General features: G+C 48.3%; 1 protein-coding gene across 1 annotated transcript in view; it reads left to right on the top strand.

The window, feature by feature from the left end:
• The first annotated feature begins 18,451 nt into the window (after positions 1–18,451).
• LOC142923902 (uncharacterized) overlaps positions 18,452–21,008 on the top strand; it is a 61,369-nt gene continuing 58,812 nt past the window's right edge. The window contains exon 1 of the mRNA XM_076064895.1: positions 18,452–18,672. Within this exon, the coding sequence (XP_075921010.1) occupies positions 18,452–18,672 (221 nt within the window). The remainder of the gene's footprint in view (positions 18,673–21,008) is intronic.

The raw sequence follows: 21,008 nt of genomic DNA, 5'->3' as shown, positions 1-21,008 counted from the left end.
CTGGCTCTATGAGTCTGGCTCTATGAGCCCTGGGGGAGCCTTAGTCTGGCTCTATGAGCCTGGCTCTGTGAGCCTTGGGGGAGCCTCAGTCTGGCTCTGAGCCTTAGTCTGGTTCTATGAGCCTTAGTCTGGCTCTATGAGTCTGGCTCTATGAGTCTGGCTCTATGAGCCCTGGGGGAGCCTCAGTCTGGCTCTATGAGCCTTAGTCTGGCTCTATGAGCCTCAGTCTGGCTCTATGAGCCCTGGGGGAGCCTCAGTCTGGCTCTATGAGCCTGGCTCTGTGAGCCTTGGGGGAGCCTTAGTCTGGCTCTGAGCCTTAGTCTGGTTCTATTAGCCTTAGTCTGGCTCTATGAGTCTGGCTCTATGAGTCTGGCTCTATGAGCCCTGGGGGAGCCTCAGTCTGGCTCTATGAGCCTTAGTCTGGCTCTATGAGCCCTGGGGGAGCCTTAGTCTGGCTCTGTGAGTCTGGCTCTATGAGCCCTGGGGGAGCCTTAGTCTGGCTCTGTGAGTCTGGCTCTATGAGCCTCAGTTTGGCTCTATGAGTCTGGCTCTATGAGCCTCAGTCTGGCTCTATGAGTCTGGCTCTATGAGCCCTGGGGGAGCCTTAGTCTGGCTCTGTGAGTCTGGCTCTATGAGCCCTGGGGGAGCCTCAGTCTGGCTCTATGAGTCTTAGTCTGGCTCTATGAGTCTGGCTCTATGAGCCCTGGGGGAGCCTCAGTCTGGCTCTATGAGTCTGGCTCTATGAGCCCTGGGGGAGCCTTAGTCTGGCTCTATGAGTCTGGCTCTGTGAGCCCTGGGGGAGCCTCAGTCTGGCTCTATGAGCCTCAGTTTGGCTCTATGAGCCCTGGGGGAGCCTTAGTCTGGCTCTATGAGTCTGTCTCTATGAGTCTCAGTCTGGCTCTATGAGCCTTAGTCTGGCTCTGAGCCTTAGTCTGGCTCTATGAGTCTGGCTCTATGAGTCTCAGTCTGTCTCTATGAGTCTGCCTCTATGAGCCTCAGTCTGTCTCTATGAGTCTGGCTCTATGAGTCTGTCTCTATGAGTCTCATCCTGGCTCTGAGTCTGGCTCTATGAGCCTTAGTCTGGCTCTATGAGTCTGTCTCTATGAGCCTTAGTCTGGCTCTATGAGTCTGGCTCTATGAGCCTCAGTCTGGCTCTATGAGTCTGGCTCCATGAGCCTTAGTCTGGCTCTATGAGTCTGGCTCTATGAGCCTGTCTGGCTCTATGAGTCTCAGTCTGGCTCTATGAGTCTGGCTCTATGAGTCTGTCTCTATGAGTCTGTCTCTATGAGTCTGTCTCTATGAGCCTGTCTCTATGAGCCTTAGTCTGTCTCTATGAGCCTGGCTCTATGAGTCTCAGTCTGTCTCTATGAGTCTCAGTCTGTCTCTATGAGCCTGGCTCTATGAGTCTCAGTCTGTCTCTATGAGTCTGTCTCTATGAGTCTGTCTCTATGAGTCTGTCTCTATGAGTCTCAGTCTGTCTCTATGAGTCTGGCTCTATGAGTCTCAATCTGTCTATATGAGTCTGTCTCTATGAGTCTCAGTCTGGCTCTATGAGTCTCAGTCTGGCTCTATGAGTCTGGCTCTATGAGTCTGTCTCTATGAGTCTGTCTCTATGAGTCTCAGTCTGGCTCTATGAGTCTCAGTCTGTCTCTATGAGTCTGGCTCTATGAGTCTCAGTCTGTCTCTATGAGTCTGTCTCTATGAGTCTCAGTCTGGCTCAATGAGTCATTCTCTATCAGTCTGTCTCTATGAGTCTGTCTCTATGAGTCTGGCTCTATGAGTCTCAGTCTGTCTCTATGAGTCTGTCTCTATGAGTCTGTCTCTATGAGTCTCAGTCTGGCTCTATGAGTCTCAGTCTGTCTCTATGAGTCTGTCTCTATGAGTCTGTCTCTATGAGTCTGTCTCTATGAGTCTGTCTCTATGAGTCTCAGTCTGTCTCTATGAGTCTGGCTCTATGAGCCCTGGGGGAGCCTCAGTCTGGCTCTATGAGTCTCAGTCTGGCTCTATGAGTCTCAGTCTGTCTCTATGAGCCTCAGTCTGTCTCTATGAGCCTGTCTCTATGAGCCTGGCTCTATGAGTCTCAGTCTGTCTCTATGAGCCTGGCTCTATGAGTCTCAGTCTGTCTCTATGAGTCTGTCTCTATGAGTCTGTCTCTATGAGTCTGTCTCTATGAGTCTGGCTCTATGAGTCTGTCTCTATGAGTCTCAGTCTGTCTCTATGAGTCTGGCTCTATGAGTCTCAGTCTGTCTATATGAGTCTGTCTCTATGAGTCTGGCTCTATGAGCCTCAGTCTGGCTCTATGAGTCTCAGTCTGGCTCTATGAGTCTGTCTCTATGAGTCTCAGTCTGGCTCTATGAGTCTGTCTCTATGAGTCTCAGTCTGGCTCTATGAGTCTCAGTCTGGCTCTATGAGTCTGGCTCTATGAGTCTGTCTCTATGAGCCTTAGTCTGGCTCTATGAGTCTGGCTCTATGAGTCTCAGTCTGGCTCTATGAGTCTGGCTCTATGAGCCTGTCTGGCTCTATGAGTCTCAGTCTGGCTCTATGAGTCTGGCTCTATGAGTCTGTCTCTATGAGTCTGTCTCTATGAGTCTGTCTCTATGAGCCTGTCTCTATGAGCCTTAGTCTGTCTCTATGAGCCTGGCTCTATGAGTCTCAGTCTGTCTCTATGAGCCTGGCTCTATGAGTCTCAGTCTGTCTCTATGAGTCTGTCTCTATGAGTCTGTCTCTATGAGTCTCAGTCTGTCTCTATGAGTCTCAGTCTGGCTCTATGAGTCTGTCTCTATGAGTCTGGCTCTATGAGTCTCAGTCTGTCTCTATGAGTCTGTCTCTATGAGCCTTAGTCTGTCTCTATGAGTCTCAGTCTGTCTCTATGAGTCTGTCTCTATGAGTCTGGCTCTATGAGTCTGTCTCTATGAGTCTGTCTCTATGAGTCTGGCTCTATGAGTCTCAGTCTGTCTCTATGAGCCTGGCTCTATGAGTCTCAGTCTGTCTCTATGAGTCTCAGTCTGTCTCTATGAGCCTGGCTCTATGAGTCTCAGTCTGGCTCTATGAGTCTGTCTCTATGAGCCTGGCTCTATGAGTCTCAGTCTGTCTCTATGAGTCTGTCTCTATGAGTCTGGCTCTATGAGTCTGTCTCTATGAGTCTGTCTCTATGAGTCTCAGTCTGGCTCTATGAGTCTGTCTCTATGAGTCTCAGTCTGGCTCTATGAGTCTCAGTCTGGCTCTATGAGTCTGGCTCTATGAGTCTGTCTCTATGAGTCTGTCTCTATGAGTCTCAGTCTGGCTCTATGAGTCTCAGTCTGTCTCTATGAGTCTGGCTCTATGAGTCTCAGTCTGTCTCTATGAGTCTGTCTCTATGAGTCTCAGTCTGTCTCTATGAGTCTGTCTCTATGAGTCTGGCTCTATGAGTCTCAGTCTGTCTCTATGAGTCTGTCTCTATGAGTCTGTCTCTATGAGTCTCAGTCTGGCTCTATGAGTCTCAGTCTGTCTCTATGAGTCTGTCTCTATGAGTCTGTCTCTATGAGTCTGTCTCTATGAGTCTGGCTCTATGAGTCTGTCTCTATGAGTCTCAGTCTGTCTCTATGAGTCTGGCTCTATGAGTCTGTCTCTATGAGTCTGTCTCTATGAGTCTCAGTCTGTCTCTATGAGTCTGGCTCTATGAGTCTCAGTCTGTCTATATGAGTCTGTCTCTATGAGTCTGGCTCTATGAGCCTCAGTCTGGATCTATGAGTCTGTCTCTATGAGTCTCAGTCTGGCTCTATGAGTCTGTCTCTATGAGTCTCAGTCTGGCTCTATGAGTCTCAGTCTGGCTCTATGAGTCTCAGTCTGGCTCTATGAGTCTGGCTCTATGAGTCTCAGTCTGTCTCTATGAGCCTCAGTCTGTCTCTATGAGCCTGTCTCTATGAGTCTGTCTCTATGAGTCTGGCTCTATGAGTCTGTCTCTATGAGTCTCAGTCTGTCTCTATGAGTCTGGCTCTATGAGCCCTGGGGGAGCCTCAGTCTGGCTCTATGAGTCTCAGTCTGTCTCTATGAGCCTCAGTCTGTCTCTATGAGTCTGTCTCTATGAGTCTGTCTCTATGAGTCTGTCTCTATGAGTCTGTCTCTATGAGTCTCAGTCTGTCTCTATGAGTCTGGCTCTATGAGCCCTGGGGGAGCCTCAGTCTGGCTCTATGAGTCTCAGTCTGGCTCTATGAGTCTCAGTCTGTCTCTATGAGTCTGTCTCTATGAGCCTCAGTCTGTCTCTATGAGTCTGTCTCTATGAGTCTGTCTCAATGAGTCTCAGTCTGGCTCTATGAGCCTCAGTCTGTCTCTATGAGCCTGTCTCTATGAGTCTGGCTCTATGAGTCTCAGTCTGTCTCTATGAGTCTGGCTCTATGAGTCTGTCTCAATGAGTCTCAGTCTGGCTCTATGAGCCTCAGTCTGTCTCTATGAGTCTGTCTCTATGAGTCTGGCTCTATGAGTCTCAGTCTGGCTCTATGAGTCTCAGTCTGTCTCTATGAGTCTGTCTCTATGAGTCTGTCTCTATGAGTCTCAGTCTGGCTCTATGAGCCTGTCTCTATGAGTCTGTCTCTATGAGCCTCAGTCTGTCTCTATGAGCCTGTCTCTATGAGTCTGTCTCTATGAGTCTCAGTCTGTCTCTATAAGCCTTAGTCTGGCTCTATGAGTCTCAGTCTGGCTCTATGAGTCTGTCTCTATGAGCCTCAGTCTGTCTCTATGAGTCTCAGTCTGTCTCTATGAGCCTGTCTCTATGAGCCTCAGTCTGTCTCTATGAGCCTGGCTCTATGAGTCTCAGTCTGTCTCTATGAGCCTGGCTCTATGAGTCTCAGTCTGTCTCTATGAGCCTCAGTCTGTCTCTATGAGCCTGTCTCTATGAGTCTGTCTCTATGAGTCTGGCTCTATGAGTCTGTCTCTATGAGTCTCAGTCTGTCTCTATGAGTCTGGCTCTATGAGCCCTGGGGGAGCCTCAGTCTGGCTCTATGAGTCTCAGTCTGTCTCTATGAGCCTCAGTCTGTCTCTATGAGTCTGTCTCTATGAGTCTGTCTCTATGAGTCTGTCTCTATGAGTCTGTCTCTATGAGTCTCAGTCTGTCTCTATGAGTCTGGCTCTATGAGCCCTGGGGGAGCCTCAGTCTGGCTCTATGAGTCTCAGTCTGGCTCTATGAGTCTCAGTCTGTCTCTATGAGTCTGTCTCTATGAGCCTCAGTCTGTCTCTATGAGTCTGTCTCTATGAGTCTGTCTCAATGAGTCTCAGTCTGGCTCTATGAGCCTCAGTCTGTCTCTATGAGCCTGTCTCTATGAGTCTGGCTCTATGAGTCTCAGTCTGTCTCTATGAGTCTGGCTCTATGAGTCTGTCTCAATGAGTCTCAGTCTGGCTCTATGAGCCTCAGTCTGTCTCTATGAGTCTGTCTCTATGAGTCTGGCTCTATGAGTCTCAGTCTGGCTCTATGAGTCTCAGTCTGTCTCTATGAGTCTGTCTCTATGAGTCTGTCTCTATGAGTCTCAGTCTGGCTCTATGAGCCTGTCTCTATGAGTCTGTCTCTATGAGCCTCAGTCTGTCTCTATGAGCCTGTCTCTATGAGTCTGTCTCTATGAGTCTCAGTCTGTCTCTATAAGCCTTAGTCTGGCTCTATGAGTCTCAGTCTGGCTCTATGAGTCTGTCTCTATGAGCCTCAGTCTGTCTCTATGAGTCTCAGTCTGTCTCTATGAGCCTGTCTCTATGAGCCTCAGTCTGTCTCTATGAGGCTGGCTCAGTCAGCGTTGAAATTTGCGGCGTTCTCTCCCTCCAGGAAGACTTAGGCCGAGTAAATGAAATTAAATTATAAACGAAATGGCTCTTAAGAGTGGTGGCTCTTTGAGACCGGGAGGGAATCGATTTCGATGCGAGCGGATCGTCATGCGAGAATCGATTCTTCCGTCTCAAACGAATCGATTAACGATTGCGGCGGACGTCTATTAACGCGGGAATCGATTCCCACGTGCTTTTTTGCGAAGGGCGCGGGTTCCCAGGCGCACGTGACCGGCCGCAGCGATGGTACAGTGCAGACGTCACCAACATCACCAACATCAACATCATCATCATCACTATCATCATCACTAACATCATCAACAACATCAACATCATCAACATCACCAACATCAACATCACCAACATCAACATCATCATCACCAACATCATCATCATCATCACTAACATCATCATCATCACTAACATCATCAACATCATCATCATCAACATCACCAACATCACCAACATCATCATCATCACTATCAACATCATCACTAACATCATCACTAACATCATCATCATCACTAACATCATCAACATCATCATCATCAACATCATCATCATCACCAACATCAACATCACCAACTTCACCAACATCAACATCATCAACATCAACAACATCACCAACATCAACATCATCATCAACATCACCAACATCACCAACATCAACATCACCAACATCATCATCATCATCACCATCAACATCATCAACATCAACAACATCAACAACAACATCACTAACATCACCAACATCATCATCATCACTATCAACATCATCACCAACATCACCAACATCAACATCATCATCACTATCAACATCATCAACAACATCACCAACATCACCAACATCATCATCATCACCAACATCACCAACATCAACAACATCACCAACATCAACAACATCACCAACATCACCAACATCATCAACATCACCAACATCATCAACATCAACACCATCAACATCACCAACATCATCATCAACATCAACACCATCAACATCACCATCATCACCATCACCAACATCAACAACATCATCATCAACATCATCACCATCATCACTATCAACATCACCAACATCATCATCAACACCATCACCAACATCACCAACATCACCATCACCAACATCATCATCATCACCATCAACATCATCACTAACATCAGCATCATCAACACCATCACTAACATCATCACTAACATCATCATCAACATCACCAACATCATCACCATCAACACCATCAACACCATCATCACCATCAACACCATCAACATCATCAACATCATCACCATCATCAACATCACCAACATCACCAACATCATCAACATCATCAACATCACCATCACCAACATCATCACTAACATCATCACCAACATCAACATCACCATCAACATCATCACTAACATCAGCATCATCACCAACACCATCACTACCATCATCACCATTAACATCATCAACATCATCACTAACATCAACATCATCACCAACACCATCACTACCATCATCACCACCAACATCACCATCAACATCATCAACATCATCACTAACATCATCACTAACATCACCATCAACATCACCACCATCATCAACACCATCACTAACATCACCATCACTAACATCACCACCATCAACATCACCACCATCAACATCATCACCAACATCACCACCAACATCATCAACACCATCACTAACATCAACATCATCAACACCATCACCATCACTAACATCGCCATCACTACCATCACCAACATCACCATCAACATCATCAACACCATCATCAACATCACCAACATCACCACCAACATCAACATCATCACTAACATTACCATCACCAACATCACCATCAACATGACCATCAACACCAACATCACTAACATCGCCATCACTACCATCACCATCACTAACATCACCATCACTACCATCACTAACATCAACATCACCACCATCACTAACATCACCATCACTACGATCACCATCACTACGATCACCATCACTAATATCACCATCACTAACATCACTAACACCATCACTACCACCACCATCACTACCATCACCATCACTAACACCATCACCATCACTACCATCACCATCACTCACACCATCCCCATCACTACCAACATCACCATCACTACCATCACCATCACTAATATCACCATCACTAACATCACTAACACCATCACCATCACTACCACCACCATCACTACCATCACCATCACTAACACCATCACCATCACTACCATCACCATCACTCACACCATCACCATCACTACCAACATCACCATCACTACCATCACCATCACTACCATCACTAACACCATCACTACCATCACCATCACTACCAACATCACCATCACTACCATCACTACCATCACCATCACTACCAACATCACCATCACTACCAACATCATCACTACCATCACCATCACTAACACCATCACTACCAACATCACCATCACTACCATCACTAACATCACCATCACTACCATCACTAACACCATCACCATCATCACCACCATCACTACCACCATCACTACTAACATCACTCACAGCAGCTGCTGTGTCTGAGTCGTTCAATCACCAAACTCGCTGCAAACTGTTTGCAGTGATTCTCAGGCCGCTCACCACACACACACAGAGCTCATTACACAAACACCTCGCTCCTCCACAAGTCTACCATGGCGATGGTGGTGATGATGGTGATGGTGGTGATGGTGGTGGTGATGATGGTGATGGTGGTGATGGTGGTGGTGATGGTGGTGGTGATGGTGGTGGTGGTGATGGTGGTGATGGTGGTGGTGATGGTGGTGGTGATGGTGGTGGTGATGGTGGTGGTGGTGATAGTGGTGGTGATGGTGGTGGTGGTGATGGTGGTGATGGTGGTGATGGTGATGATGGTGGTGGTGGTGGTGATGGTGGTGGTGATGGTGGTGGTGATGGTGGTGATGGTGGTGGTGATGGTGGTGGTGGTGATGATGATGGTGGTGATGATGGTGGTGATGATGGTGGTGGTGGTGATGGTGGTGGTGGTGGTGATGGCGATGATGGTGGTGGTGATGGTGGTGATGATGGTGGTGATGGTGGTGATGATGGTGGTGGTGGTGATAGTGGTGATTTCTATGAATTTTCTATGCTAATTCCTTTGTCAAGGGGTGCCTCTGTTGATGTGTATGCTGTGACTTTAACATAGCCATTTCTGTGACCAGTCACAAGCTAATCACTCAGCTAATCAATGCTAAATTCTATGCTAATTCCTTTGTCAAGGGGTGCCTCTGTTGATGTGTATGCTGTGACTTTAACATAGCCATTTCTGTCACCAGTCACAAGCTAATCACTCAGCTAATCAATGCTAAATTCTCCTGTTTGATTTGTACTAGGTACCTCTCTAGATGTGTAGGCTTTGACTTTAACATAGCCATTTCTGTGACCAGTCACAAGCTAATCACTCAGCCATTTCAATGCTAAATTCTATGCTAATTCCTTTCCCAAGGGGTGCCTCTGTTGATGTGTATGCTGTGACTTTAACATAGCCATTTCTGCGACCAGTCACAAGCTAATCACTCAGCTAATCAATGCTAAATTCTATGCTAATTCCTTTGCCAAGGGGTGCCTCTGTTGATGTGTATGCTTTGACTTTAACATAGCCATTTCTGTGACCAGTCACAAGCTAATCACTCAGCTAATCAATGCTAAATTCTATGCTAATTCCTTTGTCAAGGGGTGCCTCTGTTGATGTGTATGCTTTGACCATAACATAGCCATTTCTGTGACCAGTCACAAGCTAATCACTCAGCCATTTCAATGCTAAATTCTCCAGTTTGATTTGTACTAAGTGCCTCTGTGGATGTGTAGGCTTTGACTTTAACATAGCCATTTCTGTGACCCGTCACAAGCTAACCACCCAGCCATTTCAATGCTAAATTCTCCTGTTTGATTTGTACTAGGTGCCTCTGTGGATGTGTATGCTTTGCCTTTAACATAGCCATTTCTGTGACCAGTCACAAGCTAATCACTCAGCCATTTCAATGCTCAATTCTCCAGTTTGATTTGTACTAGGTGCCTCTGTGGATGTGTATGCTTTAACTTTAACATAGCCATTTCTGTGACCAGTCACAAGCTAATCACTCAGCCATTTCAATGCTAAATTCTCCTGTTTGATTTGTACTAAGTGCCTCTGTGGATGTGTAGGCTTTGACTTTAACATAGACATTTCTGTGACCAGTCACAAGCTAATCACTCAGCCATTTCAATGCTCAATTCTCCAGTTTGATTTGTACTAGGTGCCTCTGTGGATGTGTATGCTTTGACTTTAACATAGCCATTTCTGTGACCAGTCACAAGCTAATCACTCAGCCATTTCAATGCTAAATTCTCCTGTTTGATTTGTACTAAGTGCCTCTGTGGATGTGTAGGCTTTGACTTTAACATAGCCATTCCTGTGACCAGTCACAAGCTAATCCCTTAGCTATTTCAATGCTAAATTACTAGTTGCCTCTGTGGATGTGTAGGCTTTGACTTTAACATAGCCATTCCTGTGACCAGTCACAAGCTAATCCCTTAGCTATTTCAATGCTAAATTACTAGTTGCCTCTGTGGATGTGTAGGCTTTGACGTTAACATAGCCATTCCTGTGACCAGTCACAAGCTAATCCCTTAGCTATTTCAATGCTAAATTACTAGTTGCCTCTGTGGATGTGTAGGTTTTGACTTTAACATAGCCATTCCTGTGACCAGTCACAAGCTAATCCCTTAGCTATTTCAATGCTAAATTACTAGTTGCCTCTGTGGATGTGTATGCTTTGACTTTAACATAGCCATTTCTGTGACCAGTCACAAGCTAATCACTCAGCTATTTCAATGCTAAATTCTATGCTAATTCCTTTGCCAAGGCGCTTTGTTTTCCTCTCACACAAGCTTAAAGGTCGCGATCTGAGCTTGTGGCTTTGTTCGCTCCAGCGCTGTCCTCTGGACAGTCCGGTCCCTTCACCCGATGAAGGCCGCTTGTGTTGTGGCCCCGAAACGTCGTGAGAATTTTACCGTGTCATTTTATTTTATCAATTTATTATTTTATTCTCATTCTACGTGGTGGCGACTTCACCGAAAGAACCACAGAAGATGAATTCCTCGCAGTCACGAAAGCTTCTAAGTCGTGATTTGTTATTTTATTTTGTTACCCGCATGACTTCACCGAATTAGAACCGAAGAAGAATGATAATAATAAAAATATTATTCATAATAAAGGTTTTTTGTGGGTTAGATCGCGTTTATTGATAAATGTGTTTCGTAACCCTCCACCACCCGACACGGCCAATCAGCAACAACAAAAAAGTGTCACGTTGACAAAAAGACACAAATTAGTTCACTACTTTAGCCCCATACCGGTGTGTTGTTGAAGAGTGAATCCACAACATTTACAATGTTTGAGTTGTACTGTGACGTTTCCGCTGGTAATTACATCCATCATCATCGGGCAATTCGCCAGGATGGTAAAGCCCTCTCCACTTGCTCCCGGTTTTTTATATAGAACAGCAGCAGGGTGACGTCATCATTCAACACACCGGTGGGCTAAAGTAGTGAACTATTTAAAGCTTTCGTGACTGCAGTAATTCATATCCTTAGTTTTTTTTCGGTAAAGTCACCACCACGTTGAAGGTGGAAACAACAAAATAATATATAAATATATATATGAAACAATAAAAAAAATTCTCACGACGTTTCGACCATAACTCAAACGGTCGTCTTCAGGTTTGTGTTGGTTTGCATAAATTTATTTTTAAACGGCGCATTTAGTTATTTATTTATAAAAAAAACGTTAGCGCCACGCGCAACGATTTGGCAGTTTACCCAGGACTAGTCCATCTATATTCTGAAAAGAGGAGGGGGGGAGACGAAATTTTTTATAATGTATGCTGTCTGAAAGCCACTGTAAGCGTGAACAATCAATTAATGATGCAAAGAGAGCTCAAAGTTTTGCGTTATAGGCCTATACATCTGATAGGCTATCAGAGAATGCACCGATTTGTCATTTAAAGCCATCTTTATTTTTGTTCAATGTTTGCTTTAATATTTTTGGCTATTTCTTTGGTGTTCTAACATTGTGCTTTCTTCTGATGTGACGCTGACCTAGGCCATTGCAAGTGTTTGTTCGACAGGAATAGATGTAAGATGCAAGGGACATCTGTAGGCTGTGCTAGTTTACTTGTTAGGAAGCCATGCTTGTAATTGTGCATGTTAAAAAAAGATAGGTCCACCTGGATTGTGGATCAATTCACGTGATGTTTTAATCTCTTTTAGCTGTTTTATAAACACATTGGCCCTTAGGATTTCAATTTGCGCACATAAGAAATAAATATTATGAAAGTATCTTTCCAGATTTATTTTTAAACGGCGCATTTATTTATTTATAAAAAAACGTTAGCGCCACGCGCAACGATTTGGCAGTTTATTTAGGACTAGTCCATCTATATTCTGAAAAGAGGAGAGGGGGAGACGATTTTTTTTTTATATAATGTATGCCGTTTAAAAATAAATTCATGCAAACGAACACAAACCTGAAGACGACCGTTTGAGTTGTGGTCGAAACGTCGTGAGAATATTTTTTTATTGTTTTATATATATTTTATTATTTTGTTGTTTCCCCTTCAACGTGGTGGTGACTTTACCGAAAAAAAACTAAGATTATAGTGAACTGTTTGTGTCTTTTTGTCAACGTGACACTTTTTTGTTGTTGCTGATTGGCCGTGTCGGGTGGTTGGAGGGTTACGAGACACATTTATCAATGAACGCGATCTAACCCACGAAAACCTTTTACGATGAATGATATTGCTCGCGAAAGCCTACCGCGTGTTAAACTGAATAAAAATATTAATATTATCATTATTATCATTATTATTAGCCGGACAAGTTCGAAGGGGCCGGATTAAGAAACCCAGCGGGGGTCGTCTGGCCTAGACTCGAGCGGAGCTACGGCAGAAGGTGACCAGCACCAGGGCAATGGCCCCTAACCCACCCTCGGCGTACAAACCTCGCCCCTACTCGCTCACCCTACGCTCACCCTACCCTACCCCCAGGCGAGGAGGTGCAGGGCGGTGAGGAGGTGGATGCTGCTGCTGCTGGGCCTCACGGAGTGCCTCCTCCTCTCCGGAGTTGTGTTTGGGTGGCCCTCCCTGGCCCACGTGCTCACCGCTCGCCGCTACTTCCTGCCCGCTCAGGGCAACCGCACCGGCGCCCGCCTTCACGCTCACCCGCCTGGTCACCCACCTACTCACCCACCTACTCACCTTCACGCTCACCCTCCTACTCACCCGCCTACTCACCTTCACGCTCACCCGCCTGGTCACCCGCATGGTCACCCGCCTACTCACCTTCACGCTCACCCGCCTACTCACCCGCCTGGTCACCTTCACGCTCACCCGCCCGCTCACCCGCCTGGTCACCCGCCTGGTCACCCGCCTACTCACCTTCACGCTCACCCGCCTGGTCACCCGCCTACTCGCCTTCATGCTCACCCACCTGGTCACCCTCCTACTCACCCACCTACTCGCCTTCACGCTCACCCGCCTACTCACCCTCCTACTCACCCTCCTACTCACCCGCCTACTCACCATGCTCATCCGCCTACTCACCTTCACGCTCACCCGCCTACTCACCCTCCTACTCACCCTCCTACTCGCCCGCCCGCTCACCCTCCTACTCACCCACCTACTCACCTTCACGCTCACCCGCCTGCTCACCCCACCACTCGCCCGCCCCCTACTGGCCAGCATCGTCAGCAGCAGCGGCGGCGGCAGCGGCAGCGGCAAGCAGCGGATAAAACCTGGGAGACGTCCAACTCAACGAATGGGACCACAGAAGGTGGGTGGGTTGGTGGGTTAGTGCGTGGGTGGGTGGATGGGTGGGTGGGTGGATGGGTTGGTGGGTGGGTGGGTTGGTGGGTGGGTGGGTGGGTTGGTGGGTGAGTGGGTGGGTTGGTGGGTGAGTGGGTGGGTTGGTGGGTGAGTGGGTGGGTTGGTGGGTGAGTGGGTGGGTTGGTTGGTGGGTGGGTGGGTGGGTTGGTGGGTGGGTTGGTGGGTGAGTTGGTGGGTTAGTGGGTGAGTGGGTGGGTGAGTTGGTGGGTTAGTGGGTGGGTTGGTGGGTGAGTTGGTGGGTTAGTGGGTGAGTGGGTGGGTTGGTGGGTTGGTTGGTGGGTGGGTTGGTGGGTTAGTGGGTGAGTGGGTTGGTTGGTGGGTGGGTGGGTTGGTTGGTGGGTGGGTGGGTTGGTGGGTTAGTGGGTGGGTTGGTGGGTTAGTGGGTGGGTGGATGGGTTGGTGGGTGCGTTGGTGGGTTGGTGGGTGGGTGGGTTGGTGGGTGGGTGGGTGGGTTGGTGGGTGGGTGGGTTGGTGGGTGGGTGGGTTGGTTGGTAGGTGGCCGTGTCTCTGGGTGGGGTTCACGATGGACGTGTGGGTGGGGTTCACGATGGACGTGTCTCTGAGTGGGGTTCACGATGGACGTGTCACTGAGTGGGGTTCACGATGGACGTGTCTCTGAGTGGGGTTCACGATGGACGTGTCACTGGGTGGGTTCACGATGGACGTGTCTCTGGGTGCACGATGGACGTGTCTCTGGGTGGGGTTCACGATGGCCGTGTGGGTGGGGTTCACGATGGACGTGTCACTGAGTGGGGTTCACGATGGACGTGTCTCTGGGTGGGGTTCACGATGGACGTGTCTCTGAGTGGGGTTCACGATGGACGTGTCTCTGGGTGGGGTTCACGATGGACGTGTCTCTGGCTGGGGTTCACGATGGACGTGTCTCTGGGTGGGGTTCACGATGGACGTGTCTCTAGTTGGGGTTCACGATGGACGTGTCTCTGGGTGGGGTTCACGATGGACGTGTCTCTAGTTGGGGTTCACGATGGACGTGTCTCTGGCTGGGGTTCACGATGGCCGTGTGGGTGGGGTTCACGATGGACGTGTCTCTGGCTGGGGTTCACGATGGACGTGTCTCTAGTTGGGGTTCACGATGGACGTGTCACTGAGTGGGGTTCACGATGGACGTGTCTCTGGGTGGGGTTCACGATGGACGTGTCTCTAGTTGGGGTTCACGATGGACGTGTCTCTGAGTGGGGTTCACGATGGACGTGTCTCTGAGTGGGGTTCACGATGGACGTGTGGGTGGGGTTCACGATGGACGTGTCACTGGGTGGGTTCACGATGGCCGTGTCTCTGAGTGGGGTTCACGATGGACGTGTCACTGGGTGGGTTCACGATGGCCGTGTCTCTGAGTGGGGTTCACGATGGACGTGTCTCTGAGTGGGGTTCACGATGGACGTGTCTCTGGGTGGGGTTCACGATGGACGTGTCTCTGGGTGGGGTTCACGATGGACGTGTCTCTGAGTGGGGTTCACGATGGACGTGTCTCTGAGTGGGGTTCACGATGGACGTGTCTCTGAGTGGGGTTCACGATGGACGTGTGGGTGGGGTTCACGATGGACGTGTCACTGGGTGGGTTCACGATGGCCGTGTCTCTGAGTGGGGTTCACGATGGACGTGTCTCTGAGTGGGGTTCACGATGGACGTGTCTCTGGGTGGGGTTCACGATGGACGTGTCTCTGAGTGGGGTTCACGATGGACGTGTCTCTGGGTGGGGTTCACGATGGCCGTGTCTCTGGGTGGGGTTCACGATGGCCGTGTCACTGGGTGGGTTCACGATGGACGTGTCTCTGGGTGGGGTTCACGATGGACGTGTCTCTGAGTGGGGTTCACGATGGACGTGTCTCTGAGTGGGGTTCACGATGGACGTGTCACTGAGTGGGGTTCACGATGGCCGTGTCACTGGGTGGGGTTCACGATGGACGTGTCTCTGGGTGGGGTTCACGATGGCCGTGTGGGTGGGGTTCACGATGGACGTGTCTCTGAGTGGGGTTCACGATGGACGTGTCTCTGAGTGGGGTTCACGATGGACGTGTCACTGAGTGGGGTTCACGATGGCCGTGTCACTGAGTGGGGTTCACGATGGCCGTGTCACTGGGTGGGGTTCACGATGGACGTGTCTCTGAGTGGGGTTCACGATGGCCGTGTCTCTGGGTGGGGTTCACGATGGACGTGTCTCTGGGTGGGGTTCACGATGGCCGTGTGGGTGGGGTTCACGATGGACGTGTCTCTGGGTGGGGTTCACGATGGACGTGTCTCTGGGTGGGGTTCACGATGGACGTGTCTCTGGGTGGGGTTCACGATGGACGTGTCTCTGGGTGGGGTTCACGATGGACGTGTGGGTGGGGTTCACGATGGACGTGTCACTGGGTGGGTTCACGATGGACGTGTCTCTGAGTGGGGTTCATGATGGCCGTGTCACTGAGTGGGGTTCACGATGGACGTGTCACTGGGTGGGTTCACGATGGCCGTGTCTCTGAGTGGGGTTCACGATGGACGTGTCTCTGAGTGGGGTTCACGATGGACGTGTCTCTGGGTGGGGTTCACGATGGACGTGTCTCTGGCTGGGGTTCACGATGGACGTGTCTCTGAGTGGGGTTCACGATGGACGTGTCTCTGGGTGGGGTTCACGATGGCTGTGTCTCTGAGTGGGGTTCACGATGGACGTGTCTCTGGCTGGGGTTCACGATGGACGTGTCACTGAGTGGGGTTCACGATGGACGTGTCTCTAGTTGGGGTTCACGATGGACGTGTCTCTGAGTGGGGTTCACGATGGACGTGTCTCTGAGTGGGGTTCACGATGGACGTGTCTCTGAGTGGGGTTCACGATGGACGTGTGGGTGGGGTTCACGATGGACGTGTCACTGGGTGGGTTCACGATGGCCGTGTCTCTGAGTGGGGTTCACGATGGACGTGTCTCTGAGTGGGGTTCACGATGGACGTGTCTCTGAGTGGGGTTCACGATGGCCGTGTCACTGAGTGGGGTTCACGATGGACGTGTCACTGAGTGGGGTTCACGATGGACGTGTCACTGGGTGGGTTCACGATGGACGTGTCTCTGAGTGGGGTTCACGATGGCCGTGTCACTGAGTGGGGTTCACGATGGACGTGTCACTGGGTGGGTTCACGATGGACGTGTCACTGAGTGGGGTTCACGATGGACGTGTCACTGAGTGGGGTTCACGATGGACGTGTCACTGAGTGGGGTTCACGATGGCCGTGTCTCTAGTTGGGGTTCACGATGGCCGTGTCACTGAGTGGGGTTCACGATGGACGTGTCACTGGCTGGGGTTCACGATGGACGTGTCTCTGGCTGGGGTTCACGATGGACGTGTCTCTAGTTGGGGTTCACGATGGACGTGTGGGTGGGGTTCACGATGGACGTGTCACTGGGTGGGGTTCACGATGGACGTGTCTCTGGCTGGGGTTCACGATGGCCGTGTCTCTGAGTGGGGTTCACGATGGACGTGTCTCTGCGTGGGGTTCACGATGGACGTGTCTCTGGCTGGGGTTCACGATGGACGTGTCACTGGCTGGGGTTCACGATGGACGTGTCTCTGAGTGGGGTTCACGATGGACGTGTCTCTAGTTGGGGTTCACGATGGACGTGTCTCTGGCTGGGGTTCACGATGGACGTGTCTCTAGTTGGGGTTCACGATGGACGTGTCACTGAGTGGGGTTCACGATGGACGTTTCTCTAGTTGGGGTTCACGATGGACGTGTCACTGAGTGGGGTTCACGATGGACGTGTCACTGGCTGGGGTTCACGATGGCCGTGTCACTGGCTGGGGTTCACGATGGCCGTGTCTCTGGGTGGGGTTCACGATGGACGTGTCTCTGGGTGGGGTTCACGATGGACGTGTCACTGAGTGGGGTTCACGATGGACGTGTCTCTAGTTGGGGTTCACGATGGACGTGTCTCTGGCTGGGGTTCACGATGGACGTGTCTCTGGGTGGGGTTCACGATAGCCGTGTCTCTAGTTGGGGTTCACGATGGACGTGTCTCTGGGTGGGGTTCACGATGGACGTGTCACTGAGTGGGGTTCACGATGGACGTGTCTCTGGCTGGGGTTCACGATGGACGTGTCTCTGAGTGGGGTTCACGATGGACGTGTCTCTGGGTGGGGTTCACGATGGCCGTGTCTCTAGTTGGGGTTCACGATGGACGTGTCTCTGGCTGGGGTTCACGATGGAGGTGTCTCTGAGTGGGGTTCACGATGGCCGTGTGGGTGGGGTTCACGATGGACGTGTCACTGAGTGGGGTTCACGATGGACGTGTCACTGAGTGGGGTTCACGATGGCCGTGTCACTGAGTGGGGTTCACGATGGCCGTGTGGGTGGGGTTCACGATGGACGTGTCTCTGAGTGGGGTTCACGATGGACGTGTGTGTGGGTGGGGTTCACGATGGACGTGTCTCTGGCTGGGGTTCACGATGGACGTGTCACTGAGTGGGGTTCACGATGGACGTGTCTCTGGGTGGGGTTCACGATGGACGTGTCACTGAGTGGGGTTCACGATGGACGTGTCACTGGCTGGGGTTCACGATGGACGTGTCTCTGGCTGGGGTTCACGATGGACGTGTCTCTAGTTGGGGTTCACGATGGACGTGTGGGTGGGGTTCACGATGGACGTGTCACTGGGTGGGGTTCACGATGGACGTGTCTCTGGCTGGGGTTCACGATGGCCGTGTCTCTGAGTGGGGTTCACGATGGACGTGTCTCTAGTTGGGGTTCACGATGGACGTGTCTCTGGCTGGGGTTCACGATGGACGTGCGAACTCTCTCAGGTCGCTGGCCGGACTACTACTACGATGACGATGATTTGGAGCGGCGTCAGCAGCAGCAGCAGCAGGAGGATCAGGAGCAGCAGGAGCGAATGTTGGCCTGGGTGTTTGTGACAGCCGCGTTCGTTGGGAACGTCGCCTCGCTGCCCTGCGGCCTCCTGGTGGACCACGCCGGGATCACCGTTGCTCGCTCACTCGCTCTGTCAGTACTACGGCTACCAATACTACTACCAATACTATTACTACCACTAACTACTACCACTAACTACTACCACTGTTACTACTACCAATATTACTACTACCACTACTACTACCAATACTACTACCAATACTATCACTACCACTAACTACTACCACTAACTACTACCACTATTATTACTAACTACCAATACTACTACCAATACTATTACTACTACCACTAACTACTACCACTATTACTACTACTGCTACCAATACTACTACCAATACTACTACCAATACTATCACTACCACTAACTACTACCACTAACTACTACCACTATTATTACTAACTACCAATACTACTACCAATACTATTACTACTACCACTAACTACTACCACTATTACTACTACTGCTACCAATACTACTACCAATACTACTACCAATACTATCACTACCACTAACTACTACCACTAACTACTACCACTATTATTACTAACTACCAATACTACTACCAATACTATTACTACTACCACTAACTACTACCACTATTACTACTACTGCTACCAATACTACTACCAATACTACTACCAATACTATCACTACCACTAACTACTACCACTAACTACTACCACTATTATTACTAACTACCAATACTACTACCAATACTATTACTACTACCACTAACTACTACCACTATTACTACTACTGCTACCAATACTACTACCAATACTACTACCAATACTATTACTACTACCACTAACTACTACCACTATTACTACTACTACCAATACTATTACCAATACTATCACTACCACTAACTACCACTACTACTACCAATACTACTACCAATACTATTACTACCACTAACTACTACCACTAACTACTACCACTATTACTACTACCACTATTACTACTACCACTACTACCAATACTATTACTAACTACTACCACTATTACTACTACCAATACTATTACTACTACCAATACTGTTACTACCACTATCTACCACTATTACTAACTACCACTTCTACCACTAACTACTACTACCACTATTACTACTACCATTATTACTACTACCACTAATACTACTACCACTATTACTACTACCACTACCACTACTACCACTATTACCACTACTACCACTAACTACTACCACTATTACTACTACCACTACTACCAATACTATTACTAACTACTACCACTACTACCAATACTATTACTAACTACTACCACTACTACCAATACTATTACTAACTACTACCACTATTACTACTACCACTACTACTACCACTATTACTACTACCAATACTACTACCAATACTATCACTACCACTAACTACTACCACTACTACCACTAACTACTACCACTATTACTACTACCAATATTACTACTACCACTACTACCAATACTATTACTAACTACTACCACTATTACTACTACCACTACTACTACCACTATTACTACTACCACTAACTACCACTATTACTACTACCAATACGATTAGTAACTACCACTACTACCACTAACTACCATTACTACCACTATTACTACTACTACCACTAACTACCACTACTACCGCTATTACTACTACCACTATTACTACCAATACTACTACCAATACTATAACTACCACTAACTACTACCACTACTACCACTACTATTACTATCTATCACTAACTACCACTATTATTATTAACTACCAATACTAATACCACTATTACCAATACTATAACTAACTATCACTACTACCACTGCTATTACTATCTACCACTACTACCACTATTACTACTACCACTATTACTACTACCAATACTATTACTTACTACCACTAACTACCAATACTACTAGTACTATTACTAACTACCACTACTACCACTAACTACTACCACTACTATTACTAACTACCACTACTAGCACTAACTACTACCACTATTACTACTACCACTATTACTACTACCACTCCTACTACCACTATTACTACTACCAACACTATTACTAACTACCACTACGACCACTAACTACTACCACTATTACTACTACCACTACTACCAATACTATTACTAACTACTACCACTAACTACTACCAAAACTACTACCAATACTATTACTAACTACCACTAACTACTACTACCACTATTACTACTACCGCTATTACTACTACCAATACTATTACTAACTACCACTAACTACTACCACTATTACTACTACCACTATTACTAACTACCACTAACTACCACTACTACCACTACTATTACTAACTACCACTACTACCATTAACTACTACCACTATTACTACTACCACTATTACTACTACCAATACTATTACTACTACCACTAACTACCACTACTACCACT

This window comes from Petromyzon marinus, unplaced genomic scaffold, assembly GCF_048934315.1.
Source record: "Petromyzon marinus isolate PM22_M1 ecotype Great Lakes invasive population unplaced genomic scaffold, UKy_Petmar_22M1.pri1.0 PM_Scaffold_88, whole genome shotgun sequence".
Lineage (NCBI taxonomy): Eukaryota > Metazoa > Chordata > Hyperoartia > Petromyzontiformes > Petromyzontidae > Petromyzon > Petromyzon marinus.
This window is presented reverse-complemented; position numbering and strand designations above follow the sequence as displayed.